The sequence below is a fragment of the Botryllus schlosseri genome, chromosome 7 (genome assembly GCF_051294905.1).
Source record: "Botryllus schlosseri isolate E-star chromosome 7, Bs_hap1, whole genome shotgun sequence".
Classification (NCBI taxonomy): domain Eukaryota; kingdom Metazoa; phylum Chordata; class Ascidiacea; order Stolidobranchia; family Styelidae; genus Botryllus; species Botryllus schlosseri.
The window spans coordinates 24,445,601-24,471,419 of NC_137242.1; the positions used below are offsets into that span (position 1 = coordinate 24,445,601).

The 25,819-nt window shown below is 42.2% G+C and overlaps 1 protein-coding gene across 2 annotated transcripts; it reads right to left on the minus strand.

The window, feature by feature from the left end:
* Window positions 1-268: 268 nt before the first annotated feature.
* On the minus strand, window positions 269-22,091 carry LOC145442653 (uncharacterized). 2 transcript variants are annotated; one of them, XM_080320622.1, is made up of 6 exons: window positions 21,892-22,091; window positions 19,541-19,689; window positions 15,808-15,871; window positions 14,172-14,402; window positions 9,497-9,949; window positions 269-731 (listed from the first exon to the last, which is right to left on the minus strand). In XM_080320622.1, exons 1-6 carry the CDS (start codon window positions 21,965-21,967, stop codon window positions 421-423), a joined length of 1,284 nt encoding a protein of 427 aa, XP_080176748.1. In that variant the 5' UTR covers window positions 21,968-22,091; the 3' UTR covers window positions 269-420. The 2 variants fall into 2 exon arrangements, with proteins under 2 accessions (XP_080176748.1, XP_080176747.1); XM_080320621.1 differs by having other exon boundaries at window positions 14,163-14,402; window positions 21,892-22,082.
* Window positions 22,092-25,819: the final 3,728 nt, after the last annotated feature.

A 25,819-nucleotide genomic window follows, 5' to 3' on the forward strand; every position in this document is an offset into this window, starting at 1 on the left:
TTCTGGACCATTTCACGTCAAGGCAATATGCTCGTTCCTATCAGCTAATTCTACCTTCATGGAATGCTATTACCGTTGCAGAAACCACATCAGGTATTGAGGAATAGTGACGTTGGCGACCGGAGAATAGCTTATTTTGAACAATAGCAATACTTTTAAACTATATTCAATTGAGGTATTTTAGAACGCTTTGCCAAGCATACATTCAAAATCTCTAATCACGTCAAGGGCCGCGTTGATGACCCCTGCTGAACGATCTATCACCAACTCATTTATACATAGTGTATTGGCATTAGGGAATAGCATTCGAAATCAAATCGTAGACGGTGAACCGTGAAACATCGCTTAAGGTTTGCAACTGGTCATGACAGTACAAGTAAGAATATTTACAAGAATATCAGTCCCACTGAAAATACAACTTCAGTGACATTGGACGGAAGCATCTTCGCCGTGGCTGCAGTCGTGCGTCCCCCAGCTGTTTTTCGGGCAGTCTTCGATGTCTTCTTCGTCGCCGTTGCAATTAACTTGGTCGAGCCATATTGTGCCGCTGCCGAGACCATTGCTCGCCTCACCAGTGGAGCTTGTGACTCCATTAAATCCAAGCATCCGACATATAACGGCGCCATCTCTCCCGTCCCAGTCGTCATCGCAGACTGTTCCCCATACGCCATTGTGCTTTACTTCCACACGCCCGCTGTTGGAGTTTCCGTTCGCCAGTCGAACTCTCTCGCCTGGAATAATAGAGATGGCTGATAGTAGGGATGGTGTGAACCTCTGAAAGGTTCAGGTTCGTGTGAACGCGAACCTTTTTGAAAGGTGCTGTGTGAACGCGAACGTGAACCTCAGGACGTCACGTGACGTCATATTGCCACGTCCAGCCCTACATTTCAATGAAGCCTATAGCGACTACTTGGGCCACATTGCTGAAGTACATATTGACATTTTAAACGTCGCCAAATGTATCAACTGGGACAATCGAATGATATAATAATCCCATAAATGCAATATATTTTGTTGCTCTGCCAACAAATTAGACGACGATTTGCAATGTATTCGGCGTCTCAGTATTGCTACGTTAATATTTAGCAGAGTGTAGAACGGGTTCCTATAGCCTACTTGTTACCGATATTATCCCAATAACAAGCTATACTGCACTAGCCAACACCCCAGTCGCACGGATTTGTTTTTTGTGGTGCAATAAACATATGAAATCAAGATTGACCCCGTACGCCTGCTAGATCTTTTGCATCAGACAACGACATCAATCTAATTGATTGGTTGAACAAGCGTCATTCGCTGACTTCGGGTAGTGTATTTCGCTCTTGATGTTGCATGAATGCGGGTCAAGCTCACAGTTGAGAGTCACTAAATATTCACAAACGGAAAACTGGATATTTCGAGCAAACTTTTGTAACAAAGCAAATAAAATTTTTGAGATTGTCAAGGTACATGGTCGTTAAGTGTTGGTTTTTTATGCTGTCAGCACCATTCATAGAGTGGCCGCAGTTGAAATGCAATAAATCTCAACCAATGATGTTATAATGAAGTGAAAATTGTAGCATATGAAAAAGGTTCACAGTGCAGCACCTACCAACGTTTGTTTGTGAACGTGAACCTATAAATTTCTGAGGATCACACACAGAACGCGAACGTGAACCTCGCGTTCACACCATTCCTAGGTAACAGTAAACTTAAAATATTTAGCTCGGTGTTATTACGTTTTAGTCCATGCTGCTTAGGTACTGCAAAGCGCCAATGTATCACTGCATGTTGCGAAATATAATTGCGACGTCGTACTTCGTGATAAGACTGTTGTGTGTTGATGTACAACGTTTTTTTGACTTGTGACCCTGACAGCCGAAAATATACGGGTTTATTTGAATGTGAATGTATTTTTCAATGGTATACTGATGTTTTGTACCATCAAGACTCAAGAGCATCTTAATGAAAAGGCCATTTTACTGTAAATCAAGTAACGTCGTATATCTGATTCGAAGTCGAAAAGGATGTACGAATGCATGGTACGTTTGGGAGACCAGCCAACCTCTCCACAAGAGAGTAAATGGTCATCGACATGATATCTCGAAAGTTGACAAATCGAAGCCTGTCTGTGATCATTTTTCTTCCGCTGCGCACTCGGAGAACGACATGACAATCAACGTATCGATCGGCAACATTGAAGACTCTACCCGTCGCAAGGCTACTGAGCAGAAATACATTGAGAAATTTGGCACTTTCCGACAAGGGCTGAATATAGATAAAGGATGTATGTCTCACTACACCATGAATGCTTGACTTGACACCTTTTGTACATGTGAATTATCCTATAAACACCTTATCGAATCCAATTTTAGGAAAGAGAGAGAGAGAGATATGGTATTCTTTTTCGCCTGCACCATCGAGATGCTTTGACGACGGAGATGCGATACGGCCTTTATAGTAAGGTCATCTCGTCTGCACCCCCCGGTTTTTTCTCCTCCATGCTATCCATGATTGCTGTGCGCCTAGCAGGATAGCCGTGGATACCAGTTTTCGAGTCTTTGGTCTGACCCGGCCGGGGATCGAACCCACGACCTACCGATCGAGAAGCACAACCATTACACTATCTCGCTCGGAACATAACTTAAGTTTGTATTCAAAGATATTAGTGTATATGGCGTCATAAAGTACGCGACTTTGGAATCAATAAATTCTTATTCCCCATGATGTACTAATATGCATATGTTCAAATTGAAAATCTCTTTGCGTTGCTCTTTTTGCGTTATTTTCGCTTTATCACCTGAAGAAGGAGCGGCGCTCCGAAAGCTCGTGTAACTAATTAAGTTGTATTCATTCGCAAGTGGACGTTATATAGGGTGTGAGAGCTACCAAGGTCTTACGTTTTATATATCGTCTGCTATCGGCGCAACAAAGCAATGAAAAGGTTTAGTAAGATTGAATCCTCGGGTGAGGGCTATATAATTTTTATTGTGGCATTCCAGGGAATAGGTGGCGGCAGAGAGCATGTTTGCCCTGTGACTACTTCGCTGTATGCAGTGCATATGTATAAATCATATATAATACCGACACTCGGATACCCGTACTAGGTGTCACAACTATATATATAAATGGGCCCATTGTGCATACATAAACCCTAGCTAGAACCATAGGTTATGTGCTACACAAGGTACAATTGTTGGGTATACCATGACAAACAGCGGTGGTAAGTATCTGTACTATATAGCAGTGGTATTTAACTGGCGTGTATGGTGCACCAAAATATGCTTGGGGTGCCACAGTATACGAAGAGATAAACAAGAATGCATGGCCAAGTTTTCACACTATAGCGGTGTTTATCAAGCTGGGTTGCCGTTCCCAGATCGGATATGAGCAGGTATTCGCGCAGGCGCTGGCGAACAACTATATAGTTACAATGAGTGATATACAGTTCAGTAAGTCAAGTATGTATAGGGAGCATGGGTTCTTCACAACATTTTCAGGGTTCGTCATACCAAAGCTACGGTAGCACCTCTACTTCTACATGAGTAGCATAGCTGACTATATACTTAAACCAACTCTATGGAAAGCCTGCTATCTTCTGCTTTATATGATACCTAATTTGAAGGTATAGGGAAGTGGTCGGGAACCTATGGCTCGCGAGCCATATATGGCTCTTTTGGGAATAAGATATGGCTCTTTGCCGAATATTAATTTTTGTACTTTCAATTTATCAATATTGCAGTGACTTGTTAGTAGATTTTCATCACGGTCAATAATTCTTCCCGTGGCAGTATAAACATGTCTTTGAGAGGCCAAGACAGTAACGTATTCAGGGTTAGGGGTTCCGACCCCCTTTTCAAAATCCTCAAATTTAAGTTACTGTCGCGCCAGCGACGAGTATGACTCGCGAATTCGATGTACCCGCCTCGCAATTTTGGATTGCACGATACGTTGATTGATCAAAGAGAATAACAGACATGGTGACGCCGTATGACTATAGATAACTAACCTACGAAGGTTAGTTATATATAGTATTACAATGCATCTGTGGAAGTGACATTCACAATTACAAATTCAAATTACAAACAACGCCATAGCTATCCACGGTTTTGATTCGTAAGTATAGCTTTGTAGTACTGCCGTCAAAATGTACGCGTGTAGCGCAAAGTTTTGTTACCGCGAAATAGTTTGAGGTTTGAGAAGTCGATCAATATCTAGATTTTCGGAATTCGTACGAAATTTAGTTTACATTCGATTAATATCAGTTATATTAAAGTCGAATCTAATTACTATGAAGTGCGCTATCTCAGATGACGCTTGGCTCCTCTGTATATCACATGTGCCTTACCTCTCCTTTCAAGCTTTACTTTCGAACAATAACCATGCAAATTGCGTGAATAAGTTAAGTCATTCGTGAACATTGATAGAAAATAAAAATAATATAACCATTGAAAGTGTCACAAATTTCGTTTACTCATGTTGACAGCAGGTGGGGCACTGCCTCATTTCACTTGCATCCCATGACCCCACGTGATTGACGTATCACACCTTACGGTGGCTATGTGCTACTGAGGTGACCATGTTTGGCTCCACCTACGCATGTGATCAACTGATCATGGATACTCGCATCTAAAAAGAGCATCAAGACCAGGGGTGGCCAATCTGCGACCGTACAACTATAATTGTGCGTCAATTGGCGCGAGTTGGCTGCCGTCAAAATGCAATTTGAATTCAGGAAGTTTAAAACAACTTCGAAATTTTCTTCGCGCAATGCGCGATTTTGAGTGTCTTGACTTTTCCCTTTAAAAATATAGTAGTGCAGGGCCGGCCAACCCGTGGCCCGCTAGAAGGTTTTGAGTGGCCCGCGAGGTCATTTCCGAAATTTCTAATATCAAAAATGGATTGCACAGATTGTGAACTTGCAAGACCAACCAATTATTTGATTATTCTGGCCGCAACACTTGAGATGTGATGACTAAAATATCAGTTCCGACGTATTGACAGATCCATCAGCCATTCACATATTGGTATATCTTCGTACACTACACAATAAAGCAGAATAATTCGCGGTAGATTTATCAAAGGTAAAATTTTTCTACAAGCTTGGCGCAACATGTTGTCACTCGATGTCTTGTTTTTAATATTGTTGCCCTTTTGTGAAAATGGAAGAACACCTAATGTATCAGATTGAGTCTAACTATATTTGCGATTACGAGACAAAGTGTCGTTCAACATATGCGACATTGCGGTTGCGCTCGCAGTGAGACCGTCGACTATGAAACCTAGGCACGAAATGATTGATGCATGTTGGTCGCATCTATCGATATCGATATGTCCATGCGCCGAATAGCCCTGTCCTAGCAAAATTAGCCCAGCGATGTACAACAGGCCCGCAATATAGTCAAATGACAATATTATTGGCCTATGAACTTCAATAAATTTTCGCGCTTCGCGCGGCTGGTGGCCCGCGCGATAATTCGTCAATAGAAGGTGGCCCGTTAGCTGAAAAGGTTGGCCAGCCCTGTAGTAGTGTAATCGGAACCCCGCACTGTACAAATGCGAAGCACTAAGGAAAATGATGCGCCTTGTCCAGAAATGCCAATTTGGAATCGCGTGGGTCTCACGAATGAAGGTTTTTCTGGTACGTTTGGGTGATTCCAATATATATTTTGGCTTTTTCCTTCTATTCTGATGGGAGGTCAAAACACAACGATATGTAACACAGTGATTAAAAACTACCCGAAGATGTATCATCAATAATTATGTGCCCAAAATTTTCGACGGCACCCCCTCCATCGGAAAATCAGATCAGAGGGGGCTTAGAAAGGATACACATTTGATAGAAATATGAGCAACTACCAATATTGTCGACGAAGTCCATTCATAAAGACGGAAAAATTTTCGCGCTCTGCGCGACTAGACGTCTATTTCCGGTAACTTTTCATATCCATAATATTTGCAATTTCGTTGCGTATAATAAGCCTGCTGGGACGTTCCGTCTCTACAATTAAAATATTTTTGGCGTAAGGTATTTCACAATAAAACTGTGATGGTGCAGAAACCACAAGTGCTGCCTGCGATACGAAATCCTCAGGTAGCCTATTTATTATTGATATTTGGCGTCCAGGTGATATTACGACTGTACACTGAAATGCGGCCGTACTCGATATATATATAATCGAAATGCGTCCGTTAATAATAAAAAGGTTAAACAGCCCAGATCAAAACGAACTTACGATCTAGTATAACTGACGAAAGTCTCAAAGTTTATTTGAATCTTAAACTCATTTATTATCAACCAGACCGCACAGCCATCAGTAATATCATGCAACACCAAGAGACGTATTAGCTGTAAAACGCGTGTAAATAGTAGATTCACACGTTTAATGTTGGAAATGTTAATTGTCTGAAGCTTCGAAAAATATCGTATGGCTCTCACTATAATACAATTAAAAAGATGAAACTTGCAAAAGATCTATGTAACTCAAGTCTCGCATACTCAGAGAAGGTAACCAGCATGATTAGGACCCACGAGTTTTTACTGAAAAGATATGGCGCACACGACGAATCCCATGTTACAGTGAGCTCAAATTAGTGCTATTATGATGTCATGAGTTTTCAATTGTGACGTTACAATTCATTGACATGTATGGCTCTTTGGGAGTTAAAATGGAAATATAGGGCAAATATGGCTCTTCGGACGAAAAAGGTTCCCGACCACTGGTATAGGGCATGACAATTTTCGAATACCGACGATCTTACATGAAGAGTTCGGCTGAAAATACCTATGTCTAAAATTTCCAGATATTTTCCGAGTGGGAAATATAGTCAGAAATTCTGCCAGAACATCAGAAGTCGGCTTGTACGGTATTCTGTGTAATTTACCACCGTTTCGAACATCAAACCTTGTTCTGGGGAGTTTTGTGAGGGGGTTTGTTAATTGTGGTCACGCTTCGGTGATTTTCAACAACATAGTCAAGTTCAAGTCCAAGTTTGCGACGGAATATGACTCATGAACTGGTTTACTATGCCTGCAAATGGTGGGATATGACAGGAGAAAGTATACCACGTTTTTCATGCCATTAAAACTGGGGTAGGGGTCCGATTTGGTATTGATCTTGAACTTGACCATTATGACCACTCACTGACCACGCCCATATGTAAATTTTTAATGTATTTTTGATTTTTCGATATCTGGCGAGCCGCGTGGCTTACGGTCATGGTTGACGGCTTGTTTGAAACCAGGCAACAGTGGCTACGCACTGAGGCATCATTTTTGACTCTCTGACGCTACCCTGGGGTCAGTCTGGAAAAATGAGAGAGAGAAAGAGATTTTTCAGAAAAAAAGTTTGTTTATTTAGTCTTATAAAAAAACCTAGACATGGCATGGGGTGTCGATCGAGGGCGGAAACGGTAGATGGCTATACTCCGGCCACTTTTAAACTGGAACAGCTCAGATTGAAGTCTTGGTGAGGTCACGGTATGAATTTGAAAAGTGATGGTCAGTTCTGCAAAAACTGACCCCCATTAAAAGGGTTAAGAGCGTCAGTGATTTTGGGACACGGCATGAGAGTGGTGATATGTGAAACAGTTCCATGGCGGTTTCCATGTCCATAAGAATTATTGCTTAAATAACAGAAGTAGCTTATGAATATGCAGCCCTGAACTGGTCCTTATTGAAATATTCTTTGGGAGTTGATCCATGTAGTGGTACCGGGTTGATTCAACTGTCTATCTGCACTCTCAGCGAAAGGAGTGCGTATCCACACCCAAAAGTTCGAAAACAGAACCTAACTCAGAAATATATTACAGTAATAAATCATACGTGCTAACGTCGATAATACCTTCATACGTGCCATGCATGCATAATTTGAATTAAAATGTTATACTCGATTTATACCGCGGTAAACGTCTGAGGTAGGTTCTGCTTTCATGTGCCATGGGCAGGCCTGTTTATTTTTGGATATTGGGTTTTATTTTTGGAGATTCTCCAAAAATAAGATTTGAAAACATCCAAAAATAAGCTTTTTTTGGATGATGTTTTTTCAAGTTTTTTAGTGAAATGCACGAGTCAGAGCAGTGTAAATACTGTTGAAACAACCAGGAAACTCACAAACACATACGAAAACAGCATGTGTAAGCGGGAGGGGGTCTCCGAAACGCTATAAGTACTTCCCCTCACTGGAAGGATCAGAGGCGACACAACAAGGGTTGAAGAGGCGGCATGGTATGAAATCGTGCGAGTGTGGTGCCGGCGGGACCTTGTAACGCAGGCCAAATACCGCCACCTCTACAACAATAACTTCGTCTACACGATGATGGAACTGAATGATTACCTCCAACGGCAACAGGACTTGATCCAGGAAAAGAAAAGTATGTGCCTTAAGTTTGTAGACACATGTTGGTTGTCAATTAAGAAGATGACCACTTGGTTGACTAGACACCGTGTCAAACTCCTCGGGGTTATAAACGATAGAAGTCCGGCCTGTGCATCCCTCCGCTGCAGTAGTGGATACAACTAATCGTCCTCGAGCACATGGCCACAGAGGTGAGCACCACCGTCACATAGATTCAGGGACTTTTGCCATCTGATCGTGGAGCATCAGGATGAGCTCCATCGCCAGGTCGAACGCCTTCGAGCTCGGCGCCCAGCTGAGGACTGGGACAATGACACCCGCGGCAAGGAAGTTCCTTTGGTCAGAAGGTGCTAGGCTCTCAAGTTCACCGACTCACGCAATTTCGTGGAGGATCAGAGTGTGCAGGTGCTCTGTGTAGTCCTCGACCTTCTCGAGAATATCGACGACGAAGAGAAGCAATCCACGTTCGAGGCAGCCAGGAGCCCTATAGCAGGGCTCATCGACGGCATAAAGAAAATTGAAGTTGCCGACAATGAAAGGGTTCTGCCCTGTCCACCACACCAAGCGGTGCAACCTCGTAGGCAGGACAGAACAAATACTTCTTGCTCTTTTAGATTCTAATAATATAAACAACAGTGATACATATATGTAAGCTACTTCATTTGCAGTTCAGTGAATTGATCGACAAACACCGGGGTGGGCTGTCGAACAAGTGGACACCTGAGTAGATAAAGAATATCGAAGACCAATTCCAAAAATAAACAGGCCTGGCCATGGGTGTACTGTATATTCACACCCGTATATCAGACGTGGTGGTACACAGGTGGAAATATACATTCTTTTCGCTGAGAGTTTGTGGTCGTCATGCGATGGAGTTGAGGTTAACGCGTATTGTCAAAACATGACTTTGTTGATAATCAAAATTATTTGGGTCGCAAGTTTATCCCAAGGGGCAAATATCTTCAAAGGGTTGCCGCCTATAGAGTAAATGATGTAGGATTTCGAATTAGTACAATCAAAAACGTGGTTATTGTCAATGAATGCGATTGGTCTGTAAACGTGCTATATGAAGACATCAAGTTTATTAATATAATTTATCGACCTTAAACCAGTAATTCAAAAATACCTGTGTGTGAACTTAATGCACAACAATATCTTACGGTTTCTTTCCACGCGTAGCCTGGCGACTGTTGCTTTTAACACGGCGTATTCCTGTGCGTCTGCTGCTGGTTCGCCTTTGTTTCCCTTGGCACCTTTCCCGCCGGTACTGCCTTTAGGTCCGATCGCACCATTGCTACCTGACGGTCCGACCGGTCCTTGCCGCCCATTTTCACCCTTTTGACCTTTTTGACCGTTGTTACCGTCGATACCATCCCTGCCGTTTATTCCGTCTGTTCCCGCGTCTCCTTTCTCGCCTATTTCGCCTTCGCGCCCAGGAGCACCGGGGATACCGTCGCTTCCTTTTATTCCTGGATTTCCATCTACACCAGCCGCTCCTTTTTCACCTTGCCGCCCTTGCTCACCCATCGCCCCTCTTATTCCGGTGTCGCCCTTGGATCCTTTGGATCCCGTGGGTCCGATTTCGCCTTGTGTTCCTGGTGGTCCAGGCATACCTTGCAGAGATGAGCGTATATAATAGTTTCAAATAGATTCAGATTCGATTCCTAATCCAAATCCATACTTAAATTCGACAAAAGCAGTGATTCGTAACTGGTGTTCTAGAGAGGGAAGCCTAGGGGTTGCCTGAGCCAGTGCCAGGGCTCCCGGGATTTCTTAGACAAACACTCAACTGATACATATGATTTGTCATGACACGTCCGCCTTCGCCCTTATTGGTTGCTAGTAATTAGGTCCGATCAGTAGCCGAATTGTGACTGTCGTGTTGGTATGGCGAGTGCAGTGACGTATACGCAGGATATGTTGTGGTTCGCAATCGAAACCCCATCCTTCTAAAATGCGATTTATATCCCCAATAGTTATAAGCTAATCTGTAACTAAGTAATTGATATTACGCTGCTGGGTTTCGGCAGAACGATAGGCCTACTATGACAATTCCCAAGGTGAAGGGTGCATTTTTCAACTCGTATCTAAAGGGGAAGGCAGATGTCACATTAATTTGCGATAGATATTCATGATATTGCTTTCGTCCTGTTTGATTTTGTTCTTTTGACATTCTGTTGCTCATTTAGTGCAGTGTTTCCCACCCGGTGGGTCGCGAAGGATTTCTAAATGTTAAATGCTTCTATTCAATATTCCATGTACCATATTTTCACATGATCAGACGAGCAAATACACGTTCTCATTATATAAAATAATATGTTTTTGCGCCCATTGGCGCCACGTTCTCGCGCTCACAATATTTCGTATGCCAGAATTCCGTGACATTCCTTTTGATTGCAGCGCAACATTAGACAGTGCGGTACTGTGTATGCCTGAGAATTGGAATTGATTCTTTCCTTCAACGGCTTTACGTACGTTGATACAGCAATAAATACAGCAATTCATCCCGATTTCGTATTATAAAGAGCAAATTGCCGTGACTCAAGCTACTGAGAACCCCATCGTGTTCAACGCAACAGATAGGCTACTTCCTTTCTCGTTACGTTTAATAATTCTTGCCTGCTGCATACAATCATACACCCGTATTCCTGAAATATCACGCTACTTGTCGTCATCCAGTTTAACTCGTTACCCATACAACACATTGGCTCGACGGCGTTGTGATTCACAGCTGTAACACCAATAGGTTGCGGGTTCGAGTCCGATCGAGGTCGACACAATAATCCCATATCCATATATAGGCTCCTATACTCGCCATTTCACTCGCGTGTAGTGGGCCGTGCTTCAAGTTGGCAGCTACGGAATTAAAATAAAGAATACCACCCTGATGTAAATGACCATCGCAGCCGGATAATACCATGATTACCACAAAGCAACAACAACTACGGATTTTGAGTCACGTTTTCTTCCGTTTTGCCATATGTCATGATGGGTCGCAGAATGAAATCTGCATGGATGAAAAGTGGGTCGCGAACTGGAAAAGGTTGGGAAACACTGATTTAGTGCCTATTATAATAGTGCTAATATATTATATGCAGGCCAACATTATGGTATAGCGGTAGATTCTATTGCTGTGAGTTAGAGAACATTTGGGGTTCCCGGATGCTCGCATATTAGCCCAAGTGTTAGCCAGGTTAGTATAGGTTAAAACAGTGGTTCTTAACCTTTTTTCCTCCAAAATTATTGTGCTCCAGCGCCCCCCAACCTCATATTGTAAGGAATGTAATAACGACAATGAGTAAGAGGGAGGGCCGTAACAGCACATCGTCAAACCCCTAAAAACGATTGCCTTGCGCACCCATAGCGTGATAAACCAAACTTCTGAGGGCTTTGCCACAAGAACCCCGTAGCGTGATTTCTATGGTCAGCAAAGTTTGTGTGGCCTGGTCGCCCTAGGTACCAAAATTTTCTATAACGCATGAATGAATAGGCGGTAATTGCATATATACGTCGCTATAAACTTTTTATCCTCTCAGTCCACGTAATCAGATTTACCAGTAGCGCTGAGTGAGCTGTTGTATGGAAAAATAAAGGGCACGTAATTCATAATTAAACATATTACGACGTGCCCGTAGGTACGATTAATTCGTTACCAGAGACGTAACAGCACTTCGTCAGCCCCCGCAAAAAAAACGTTGGTCTTGCGCCCCCCCCCCCATCGGGTGATAAGCCAAACTTCCGGGGGGCTTCGCCTCCAGACCCCCCTTCGGCTATCCGCTATTTGCTGATGCTAGTCATCTACACAGGGTGTCCATTTATTGAGCCAGCTATTCTCGCCTAGACGCGCCAAGCGCGAAAAATTTCAATTAATAATGATTGAATTGGTCAATTTAATCGGGAATTGCATGTATATTGATATCAATTTTTATCCTCTCTCTGCCCACGTAAACAGATTTACCAGTAGAGCTGAGTGATGTGTGATTGAAAAGGTAGGAACCATCAATAATAATTATACATCTTCGGGCGTATACCCGTTGGCAGAAACGAAACGGCACTTCGTCGGGGCCCCCGAAGAAATTTGGGTCGTGGGCTTCTATAGGGTGATAAACCGACCGCCTCCCATCACGTTGTTCGCTTTTGCCAGGAAATCAGCTGTACTGTTTAGCGAGCCAGTGCGACGCGCGAAAACTTTCGATAATTCATGATAAAATCGGGCAGTAAGATCGGAAATTACATATATATTGCTATCAATTTCTTGTCCTGTCTGCTCACGTTACCAGATTTACCGGTAGAGCTGAGTGAGGTGCAATGTTCCCTCTAAGCTGCGCACGTGCGCGGTGCTGACACGGTCTCTGCGCACAGAAAATCTACATTGCGCACAACAAATCCAAAGTTAGGACCTTTTTTAGTCGTTACGCACTGTTATCCAAGGGTCTGCGCAGTGAGTTGTTGAGTGCGCTCAGACTCGTCAAAACGTAGAGCGAACATTGTGACATGTCTTGGAAACTGTAGGGTCCGTAACTAATAATTAATCATATTCGGGCGGGCGAACCCGTTGGTATGACTTCGTTGCATGATGTTATTTCGTGACCTCCTGTCTGCTATATCAAAAAATATAGAATCGCCCAACAGGAATATCTAGTTTTAGATATCCCTGTCGCCAAATCGTACTAAACTAAAAGACGCACACGATTAAAAATTGGTATTTCTTCACTGGCATATCATTTTTCCCTGCCAGAAGGAATTCGTCTTCTGGGGTTCAGATTGCCAAGACAGGAACATTCGGTGCCAGTCATCTAGGCGCCCATGAACAATTAAACCAATATGTCAGTGGTTCTCAACCGGAGGTCCGCGAAGTATTTTCAGGGGGTCCGCGAGACCGCGAAATTTGCGAAATGGTGGAAACATATTTTTTATAATTTGGGAAAACACGAGGCAGTTTCATTGTATTACTTTTAAAACTTCATGACTGACATAACCAGATTGGCCGTCTGAGATCAAATAACCTACAGTGCAAACTCAATTTAATTGCCAATAGCCTACTAATACAAACATATTGCTGTTTAGAGATGTTTTGTGGGGGTTTGTGGAAAAAATAGGAAGTTGGAGATTGCTATAGTAAGGTCCATCAGGGTGACTTCGAAGTATTTGTCACCATTCACATTCTTTTGTGACAGTGGTTCTCAAACTAGATTGAGGTGAAAGCATATGAATGAGGGCGCAAAGCCGTAGTCTACATATCATCAGTACTTACTGCTCAGTGTATAACTTTGAAATTCCTATTTGACAATTTTCTCTTCGACAGCCATAACCTTCCATGCCATCAAATTATCTGTTGGGATTGTTATCATTCTGATTGATTTATCGCTAGCATAACGTCGATATTTGCCAAAAACAGACAACGGTTAGTCGATCATAATCTGGATAAATTTGATCTAAGACTTAGGGGTCCGCGGGGGTCCGTGAAAGTGCCAAGGGGGTCCGCGGGGACAAAAAGGTTGAGAACCACCGCTATATGTCTTTCGTAGGCTATATATAACGAAGTTTTCGGTGTTAATTTGCTCTGAATACTCATTGAGGATATGTCCTACCCCCACATCATCTACTGCGAAGCCATTTTTCTCCAGCGCCCCCATACCGCCATCCTGAGCCCAGCGCCCCCCATATCGCCCCCTGGGCGTTTCCACCCCCTTCAAAATCTCCAGCGCCCCTTGGGGGGCGCTGGAGGCAAGGTTAAGAACCACTGGGTTGAAAGAACCACTGATCTAATGTTTAAATCCAAGTTCATATTATGTCGAAGTACCGTTACAATTTTCAAATCTGTACCTTGATCACCTTTGCTTCCGGATACTCCGGGTGGCCCAATCGCGCCGGGGACACCCGGGCCTCCTCGGTCGCCTTTTGTGCCATTGAATCCCATTGTGCCATGTTCTCCTTTCTCTCCTTTCAATCCTCGCTCTCCACGGACTCCTGGCAGTCCACGTGCACCCTTTACACCTTTCTCAGCATTGCTGTGCGTTTCGGGGATAATTGCATTCACTGTTTGAGGCCGCCGGATCTGTTCATCTGTTTCAAAGAAGATGGGTGGTTAAGGCAGCTTTGTAATTTTCGGAGCGCTCCGCACAAAAGCGCTCCGCACAAAAGCGTTCCGCACAAGTGGCTCTCAAATGGGCGATACGCTTGGAATAAATAGCCCCTATGAAACGTATGAGTTTTTCGTCATTTAAGGCGGGGTTTCTTGACTTAATCTTGAGTAAATTTTAATAACATTGATTGCTTATTCTTTATTGCATCCTTGGAGTAATGAGACACGTCGCATCAAGTCATCTACTAGGTTATTATTTGTTTTCTTTCATATCCCCATGGCTAATTAGTACGAGGTTTGTTTCAGGGTTGCAGCTTGACATGGAGATCTTTAGGAACATATCACCAGTACCCGTCTGTATTGCTCCAATGATAATAGCTACACGCTACTATTATTGAGAATGTGTTTTTGTTTTTTGGTATTTATTGAAATGGTAAAATTTGTTTTTTGTTATTGTTCGCGTTCGTGTTCTGTGCGTGAACCGTTCTGTGCGGGACCCTAAGAAATTTAGAGGCTCTCATTCACGAACAAACCTTGGTAGGTTCCGCACCATGAATCTTTTTCATGTTCTACAATTTCACGACATTATAACATCTTTGATTCAAATTCTTTGCATTTCAACTTCGGACCACTCTATGCGTGGTGCTCGAAGCATAAAAATCAACACTTAATCAGCATACACATAGTTAATCTCAAATATTTCACTGGCTTTGTTACAAAAGTTTGCTCGAAATAGTCAGCTTTCCGTTTGTGAATATTTAGTGACTTCTTGCTGTGAGCTTGACTCGCAATCATACAACATCAAGAACGAAATACATGCAATATAATAGGTCAGCGAATGATGCTTATTCAACCAATCAATAAAATTGATATAAGAATAGATCGTTGTCTAATGTGAAAATATAGCTGGCGTACTGGATATATCGTTGGTATATATGTTTATTGCATCATAAAACAAATCCGTACGATTAAGGTGTTTGCTACTATGCATAACTTGTTTATGGGGTAATATCGGTAACAAGTATAGAAAATGATTTTACGCTCTGTTCAATATCAATGTCGCAAAAGTCAGAAGCCGAATGCATAGTCCGACCAGGGCTAGACTGCTAAGACGCAAGCTTAGTTAGCTTAGTTGCAAGTCCTCGTCGAAATTGTTGGCAAAGCGACGGAATGATTTTATGGGATTATTATAGCAATTGATTGTTACAGTTAATACTTTTGGTATCTATTGAAAAAGTCAACCTGTACTTCAGCATTGCGGCACAGTGAATATGACGTCACGTGACGTCATAGGCTCACGTTCGCGTTCACACAGAACCTTTCAAAAAGGTTCGCGTTGACACGAACCTGAACCTTTCACGTATTCGCACCATCCCTAACTCTTACCCGTTATAGGTTGCTTCACGATGAAGGACTCTCCCTGCTTTAGCCGCTGTATATCAGTGCGAAGCTGCGGAACAGAATATTCAATTTAATAGAGGAGAAGGCCTGTATGCTATTTTAGACAGCAGTTGCTCAAAGCTATATGTAGATGTGTGGTTTCGTTTGCTTTATTGGGATTATATAAATCGTCAGCATGGTAATCATTGTCGAAAAGGTAAGAAAGAAGAGATGATACAAAAACCCACATTACATTTCGAAATGTGCATTTAGACTCGGACGCGGTGTGATATAGTCCGAGCGAGATAGTGTAATGGTGATGTGTATGGCTTCTTGATCGGTAGGTCGTGGGTATGATCCCCGGCCAAGTGAGACCATAGGCTCCGAAAACTGGTATCCACAGCTATCCTATCAGGCACTCAGCATCTACGGATTGCATTGAGAGTAAAAAACGGGGTTGCGCCCTAGGGGTGACCTATCGCATCTCCATCGTCAGAGCATCTCGATGGTGCAGACGCAAACGAATACCCCTTCTCTATCTCTCTAGTCGAGTTATAGTAATCTATTAATTTTAAATAACACGTATAGTAACGTATGGTTTGGGAGTGTGGATCCAACGCTTATCGACGACTCGTCTTAGAAAGATTCGAATGTTAGATGTGATTTAATAGGAATCAGCCCAACACGATATTAAGAATGTAAATGCAATTTTCGCATAAATATATCCATAATGTCAGCTTGTTTGAGACGGAATATTTGAAAAGGATTTCTTCAAAACCGGAGCGGTTCATCCCATCTGGCAACGGGGTCATTTTCCAGCCATGATTGTGTGCTATCAATATGGATACTGACCTATGAATTCATACACACAAAACAATGAATATAGAGAATTTCGGAGGAATCGCGATATCTTTTTCTCTTGTAAATGGTTAACATTTCCCATCCTCGGTAGTGTTCATAACTAAATTTACTTATCTATTCTCAAAAAGGCGCCCACTATAATCGAAGAATTTTTCATTCATCTTACAGTGCAAAATTAGTGAGCGCATATAGGATAAATATGGATTGTAATTGAAGTCACATTTTCGTGTCAGTACGACGCCATTGTGGCCATTGTGACGCGAGTTTTTTTACCAAGCACCATATCTTGTCACGAGCCGCCACTGTCCAAAACATTGATACGCGGCGATGAATAGTATTTTAAAAAGTGATGCATAGTGATGATTGTTAAACGCGAAACAAAATTTTGCGAGTCATGCATTCAAGCCTACACCAGAAGAGGCGTAATTTTGATTTGTAGGCGTAATCGTTTACAATTTCATCATTTTCAAGTACTCGAACTATTAGTCGCAGTCGTATTTGATTGACGTCGTAAAATGCAAAGTAGTTGATTGTTTTGCATATAAAATAATCGAGGGCTTTGTCAATAGATGATTATGCCTACTCAGAAATCCCGTTAGTAAGTACTATTGACTATGTCATAAAATTAGTATGAACTAGTGATGTATCATATTGACCAGTGGTTATTAACTAGGGTTACCATATTTTGGTATCCGGAAAGGTGGACACCTTTTATAAATCATAGAAGTTCGCATACCGGACTAGAGAACTGCTGATTAAAAATTATTCTGAGAAATCATCTTGTGTTGACTAAAAAAAATCGTTTTTCTCAACTTAAGTACCGAAAGACGCGCTCAAACATCCACAATACAGATGTCGCGCCATTTGTGGTGTATTTTATTGCCCATGGTTGTCAACGCTATAATGGAAGCCGAAAGGAGGGCATTTAGGTGTCCTCGTATAGGACATTTTCGATTTCTTGAAAAATTAGGACATATGGTAACCCTATTTTCAGGTGTTCTTGTCTTAGGGTACCCTGGAGGACACGACACACAATCAACTCATAGATATCATTCGTATTGATACGCCCGTCTTGTCCATCATTAACTGTTGCGGGCAATCATACCCCACCAGTAGTCGAAATGTAACTGTTGTGATGGTACCTAGTGAGCAGGGGCGTACGAGGGGAGGTTGGTTTCGAAATCGGAAGGTCAATCTTCGGAAATGCCAATTATATCCCCAATATTTACAAGGGCATCTGCAATTAAGCAGGAACGCATCAAACAACATGTTACGAGCGCTATTAGATCACGCACATTGGACTCTCGCGAAGACGCAGCCGTAACTGATCTGCGATTATTAGAACGAAATCAGGCCATGGCTATGAACTCTGCCATCAGCAAGCATTTGGCTGAGAATGCAACTTGCGCTAAAAACTATCGCGATGAAAGATTCTCTATATTAGGTAGAGGCCGCACTAATTTCCATCTGTCTGTACTGGAATCGACTTATATTAAAATCAACCGACCGCGCTTGTGTCAGCAGAAGGTATTTTTAGTCAATCTAAAAATTGGCCACTAGCTGCGCTCGCGATTTGCCTGTATTTCATGTTGTTTGTTTTTATGACGTCATATTTGGTTGTATGCAATGTAGCTAGATGCATGATTTGAAATTCTCCATTTGCTGACGATTGCCCTTGAAGAGTGTCAGCTCGAAAAGCTTCGGGTTTTAATATATTTCTGCAATGAATATATTATTAAAATGTAAATTAAGCAATTATTATCATGCTGTTGCGTTTCCAATGTGAAGCCTCTCATTTCTAGACCGATATCTGGATGAGAACAGCAGAAGTCATGTTAATTTTGAAGAAATATTCATTACGATATTTTCGTTTTGTGTGAAAATGGTCTTTTAAATAGCTGTGCCATTCTACACTATGTTGACGTATAGTGCATTCTGTGCTCCGTTAATCTATAGCAGTGGTTCCCAACCTTTTTCGACTCATCGCCCCCTATTCAAGCTCGACGCCGATCATCGCCTCCCCAGATTTTGTGAACCGAAAATTCGGTATACAAACTGTAATCATCGGCGGGTTGACTAAAAAAAAAAAGAAAAAGGTCAACTAATTGTCGAATTCTACACTTTGGCAACGAAAAAATAAGGTCATTCCTCCGACTTGACTCCAATATAGCCGTTTTAACGCGTCATCGCCCCCCTATCGCCCCTTCGCTATTTTCGCCCCCTGTCGCCCCCTTTGTCCATTTTCGCCCCCCTTTCGCCCCCTTCGTCATTTTCGCCCCCCTAGGCCGCCAAATCGCCCAAGTTGGGAACCACTGATCTATAGTAATGTATTAGATGTGTGGTTAGTTAGATGTGTATTGTGATGGCTTTTTGTTTTTATGACTATGACAGTAGAATGTCGGATTTATGAAGCTCGTTGCTCATTATTACATCACAAGCTTTAGGTATCCTTGTCAATCGGTAGTGTCGTAATGATATTTATTATCTTTTGATGCATCTCAATCTCATTCGTTCCGCTGGTTATATTGTTCAAGTGTATTGGCTCAAATTCAAGGAAACAGAATTAATGTAATCTGCAGAAATCGAGATCACTCTTTCCGTGCAATCGTAATCGTAATCGAATACGGCGAGATTTTGCAGTAATAAATTCTACCTCATGTCTGCCGTACACCCTGCGTCAGAATAGCGATTAAAGTGTCCATTGATTTTCGGGTATGTTTATACAATCTTTTCATGCCTGAAAGTGGGCTTTACAATTAGTAATATTGGCTTGGTGAAATATGACCAATGTATTTGTGACACCATGAAAACACAGAACAAAAACATGTCCGGCCTGTCAGTAAAAAGGTTGCGCGATCCTGAATCAAACTATTTTCACCTGTGCGAAGAGAGTGAGGGTGGCAATGGTGAACAGCATGTTGATCACGAGCAACACCGACAATATGATCCGAAATCTGTCCTTCGGATATGCTCCCCGTACGTAGGGCAGTGGCGAAGAATTACTCTCCGTTAAACAGGTCGGAGCTTCTAAAAGATAGTACGTTTGAATGACCCATCATGCTTTGCATGCAAATTATAATTTGATTTTAATAGTCTGCTAAGGGTACTACTAGATACATGGATAAGATATATATAATATACTTATATATACACATTACACACCATATTATGGCAATCATTTCAATAAATGTCTTGAGCAACTCTTGGAGGAATCCCGGGCATTGTGGTAGTGTCAATTGAGAATTTACCCAACTAGAAACTGATGATGAACATTTAACAATATCTGATTTGATTGAAAATGAAAGTAGGACTGGTTGAGGAGAATTAGTGTTGCTAAATACGACTAGACTGAAATTGCTGCATAAGTCGCTTAGTGGAGCTAATTTGTTCATTTATTGCTATAATGTTAAAGGAATGGAATTCAGAATACTCAACATAGGTGTTTTATTTGAAGTCGATTGGGATCGCGTGTTAGTGGTAGAAAATTAATTTTCATTGGTAATAGCAAGTCATCGTTTGCAAGTTATTTCATATTACCACCTCAATCCCGCCGGGTTGATTTGATCAAAACTGTGATGCTGTTTGTGACATCAGTCTTTGGTAGGTAGGCTAACTCATTGTGCCTGACTGCCAGTCGTTAATATGTACTAGCTAGCACAAATGATATGCACGTAGCATACAGATCGTTTTTGTATGTCATGATTCGAAACAATTCCTTATCATCTATATCTATTAAAACTATATGAATCAATAAATTCAGGTCGTGTTTAATATGACACATTTCATTTATTCGTCGATATTACTTAAATGACCGAAAACATAATCAAAGATAGTTTGGCCAACAGACTTCAATATATACATCTATCACAGGTCCAGAAGTTTTGACAAAATAGTACTGCTAGCATCTTTTACGGTACTTGACTGATGCGAAGGCATCAGTGTCGTCAAAATAATTTCAATTTCTAATCGCCAAGGTAGCAAAACGAAGGGATAATCCTCAGTGTATTTTTATGTCTATATCTATGTACGTTGGTATGTAGACAAAATTTATGTATGATGTAGGTGAATGCCGATATTCAATGTGCAAGTCCAGCTATGTTTGTATATTTAGTTGATTCAAATAATATATTATATATAATATAATATAACTCTTACTGGTGTGGTGCACAAGACCTGTAATGCAGTAATCACCACAATCTTAAGTTGACTATTTCTATTGATAATATACGCTCAGTAACATGTCGGTCTTTGCTCACACCACATAGCCTACCATTTATACACATGAATCTATCGATTTAAATTAATACTTCTGAATACTATTAATGATTAGGGTTGGGCATAATGATTACAGACCTCAAATAATCCGAATCCAGTAATAATTAGGGTAGGGAGGAAAGATTTTATTTAGGCACTGAAATCATACTCCGCATTTCACTATGAGTTACATTTATCAAGCAGAATCGTGTAGCTGTTCATTTGCCATCGTAAAGGCCTTAAACCTATGAACAAAGATAAGACTTCGGGAAACACCTTTGCGGAACATATATGGCACCAAAATTGAGAAACATATTTTAATGAAACTATAATGTGCATGTCCAGCCTAGTCAATTATATCTAGCAGCTCATATTCAAGTTTTCTAGAGTACTGGTGATGTATATCACCGGAGAAAATGGATATTCGAAACCATTTTTTCCAAAACCCGAACTACAAAACTTCTCTAAACAGTAATATATTTTTATCAGTAGCCTATTTGACAATTTGGTCATTAAAATGAGCTTGCACAGCAAAATATTCCATCTCAGACGGCCATTCTGTTTATGAGAGTCCTCAAGTTTAGCAGTTGTGTAGCAGAAGTGCCTCGTGATGTGTCTGATTTAAAAAATACAAATTAGATTATCAACCATTTTGCAAATTAGTACGTTTAGCGGACCCCCGGTTGAGAACCACTGTGCTAGTGGGACAGTGTCATTTCTGTGGAGTCATGAATAACTCAAATTATTGTCAGCAATCAACAACATCAAAAGCAATCAAATGAGCATAGTCGAAAAAATACCAAATGATATTTATGAGTGTTAAAGTGGCATTATTTTCATTCTGGTCACATAAACAGTATTCAAACTTTCCACAGCATCCATACTCTTGTGAAGTCATGATACTGGACTAAACTCGATACAGAATTGGGTCACTCCGTTACTCGATTTTTCCAAGCCTTGTAAATGATCACTAACCATTCTCCTCGGCGCGACGTATTTCCGTGTATGGATTTTCAGGCTGGCACGAAGTCGTCACGTATTCGTTGCTCATTTTCGAGTTAACCCAAGCACGTGCACTTGACGCTCAAAGCGTTTTCGCAAATGAAGGCAAGTCGAGAGAGCTGTTGAATAAATCTTCATGTTTAGTCTTGTGCTTCCGCAAACGTAATTCTGTTGACCATTGGACTCTGGAAGTGAAAGCCGTATCGTACATTATGACTAATGCCAATGGAATAATTCTTGAATACCCCGCAGAGAAAAGATGACTGTATGCCTCATACTTCTTCGATATTTCTTTGGTTTCGTGGTTTGCAAGTTCGATGAATGTTTCATTAGCGATAAACACCGCATCGCCAAATACCAGGAAACTTCGTAATGACTCGATTTGCATTCGGAATTAGTTGGTATAATCTCTACCTGCGTAGCATGGTTGATCAATGAGAATGCAATATTATACATTTTGTTTTTGGGGTTTCTTCTCCATAATCCTTATTTAACAAGATTCTATCACGAAAAGCATGCACTGATGTAGCTGTACTTTTCGACAGGTCATAACTCAGTTATTTACTTTACTGCCCTCAGCGAAATCAGCTAGGGTTCGACAAGCTTTATTGCTCTGCGGACTGGTTTAAAGATCAAATTTATTTCGCGGACCGGCGGCACCGGTCTTCATAAACCCCATTTGTGCAACATTGAAGACTTGTTGCAGCTCACACCCTATAACAGTGGTCGGAAACCTATGGGTCACGAGCCAAATATCGCTCTTTTGGGTATAAGATATGGCTCTTTGACATAATTTTAATTTTGTACTTAATTTTATCGATATTGCAGTAACTTGTTCGTAATTTTTCTCAACGGCCACAATAATTATTCCCGTGGCGGCATAAACATGTATTTGAGAGGTCAAGACAGTGGCGTGTCCAAGGTTAAGGGCTCGGGCCCGTTTACAAAATCCCTAAATTTAAGTTGCTGTAGCGTCAGCGACCAATATCCCTCGCGAATTCGATGTACCCGGCATCGGGCTCTGCGTAATCTTGGATTGCACCATACGTTGGTTGATCAAAGAGAATGAAAGACATGGTGACGCCTATATACGACTGTACAATTATGCATTTATTAGTGAGTTTTATACTCTAATAAATGATTAAGCTGTAAATAAAGCAACGAAAGACTTAACCGAAACTTGCACTTGTCACTACCTTCAACTCCAGTAAGTTGACACAAAAGTCTTTGTCAGCATGAACTAAAGTCATGCGTGACGGTATGAGCCATAACCATACATCCCCCCACAACTCCGATAAAGGCACAACTTGAGGAGTTGAAAATAAAAGGCGCAACAATAAACATTCATCAATATGAATAGACCGCGCCAAGGACATAGTCTTTGTGCCAAAATGGAGGATTTTTGACACGGTTTGACATGCGGCCACCATCAGCGCTGGTTGATGGAGAAGTACCAGGAGAGTCATCATCCACGTACGCATCGTCAACATCATCCACAGGCTGGTCGTTGCAATCTTTTTCCTCGTGTGCGTCATTGAGAATCCTCTGCGCGGGATTCGCACCATCAACATGCGGTGACTCAGGTGTCGGCACGGGTAATAAAGTTTCCGTACCATGCTGCTTTTCAGTATATCGACAGAATGGCTGTACTTTACGAAGGTACTTTCTGTTTCGCAAAGTCAATCTCCCGGACCCATCAATCTTAACAAGATACTGGTCATTGCCGTTACACTGAACAATCATACCGGTCTTGTCCCATCGAAGAGGGAAACGTCCATGTTGATTTTGTACACGACATATGTCCCCCACTTCAAGGGGTGCCAGATTATGAGTGCGCGGTCGCAAAGATTCGAGCTGCTTAGCGAACCTGGTACGTAACGTACGTTCTCTTGTTTGCCATAGCTTTGTCCACATCGGTCTTACGATATGTCCGTTGAATACTGAACCAACTTTCTTGAATGGCAGAGCGTCTTTCAAAGGTCTTCCAAAAACGATTTGAGCTGGAGACAGGCCATTGTCTGGATCAGGACAGTTTCTGAACTGTAACACGGCTCGTACAAATGAGTCGGTTCGGAGCTCACCATCCTGTGATATATTTCCAGTGATAAGTCGTTTAATTGACTTGACCGCAATTTCAGCCCGGCCATTTGACCGAGCATTGTATGCAGAAGACAGTCTGTGACGAACACCCCATCGACGTAGGAAATCTTGCGTACTATGAGCGGTGAATTCAGGTCCGCCATCGCTGCTCAGGTCTTCTACAACGCCGAATGTCATGAAGTAGTTCCGTAAAGCATCTTGCAGTCCAAGTGCACCAGACATTTGAGTGCCAGGCTTGATATGAAAGATTTCAGGCCAATTGCTGAAACGATCGATGGCTACGAGATACTGGTGACCTGCAACAGTGCAGTAATCTGCGGCAATAGCCTGAAAGGGGTATGTCGGTACGTAAGGATCACAAGGGGGCAAATGCGGCTGGCTCGGTGCGGACCTGCTACACGCATCACATTGTGCCCGCGTTCTTGCAATGCAAGCCGACATACCGGGCCAGAAAACAGTAGCTTGAGCTCTCTGTGACATGGCACTGATACCTTGGTGAGCAGAATGAAGGGTGTCACATATTGGTTTCCTCAGAATTGAAGGTATAACAACTCGATCATCATACATGACGACATCATCAACAATAGAAAGCTTACCACGATAGCGCCAATATGCTTGGATCCGAAACGGCAACTGTTCCGATCCATGTGAGAATCCTGAGACAATGTATTCCTTCAGCTTACTGAGAGTATCATCGCATAGGGTAGCTTTTCGCACATCCTCCCATGAAATGACTTTAATGGCGTTCAGGGATGCCCTTGTAGCTGCAATAATAGACGTCTCTAGTTGGTTGTTTTCATCGTGACCTGCCGCCACACAATCGACAGGGTCCAGGGAGGACCAGTGAGTCGTGTCCAGTGATGCGGGGTGCCTCGAGAACGCATCCGATGCCGGTATGGATTTACCTGGAACATGAAAAATACGAAAGCGCCAGGACATTGTACGCTGCTTCAGGCGGAATATTCTAGTGTTTGTAATATCGTCCAACGATTTGTCCCCGAAGATTTTGATCAGCGGTTTGTGATCGGTAGCGATAACAAGGTCATCACAGCCAAGGGTAAAGAACTTGGTGTCCTCCAGTGACCATGCCACAGCAAGGGCTTCACCTTCAATCGGAGCGTATCGTCTTTCTGAATCACGTAAGAATCGGGAACCTGCCAGAGTAATTTTCCAGCCATTGGGACAGCAATCAGGCGTCGTAGATTCGCACTCGCAGTATTTTTGACGCAGCCAGTACCCAATGCCTGTTTTCGACCAGTCGGGATTCAAGCAAGTTTTTCGCTTCGGGTCAAAAATGCGCACCCCATTTTGGATTGCTCGAATAATCTCAGCTTTTGATTCTGCAAACGCCTTATCAAGTTCATTGGTCCACGTGAAAGAAGATTTCGGGCTAAGTAAGCTCTTGAAAGGTGCCATCATGTCGGTAAGTTTGCCATAATGGGAGACTTGGTTCACAAGTCCAAACCACGACCGTATGTCTGACAGCTTTTGTGGCCTTGGGAAACAGGCGATGGATTCCAAATATTTTGGAAGTGGACGTACGTCGTCTGCCGTAATCTCGAATCCTGCAAATTCAATATGCTTGCATGCAAATTGAAATTTTGAAGGGTTAAGAATGATGCCATTGCGTCCCATCAGTTCGAGATAATGAATCATTCTCCACCAATGTTCAGACAGACTGTCATCCCATAACACTGTGTCGTCGACGCACTTTGTCTTTCTAGGCACATCAGCGATTATCCGATCATATCGATGAGTGTATCCATCCCCGCTTGCTATGAAACCTTGTGGGGCCACTCGA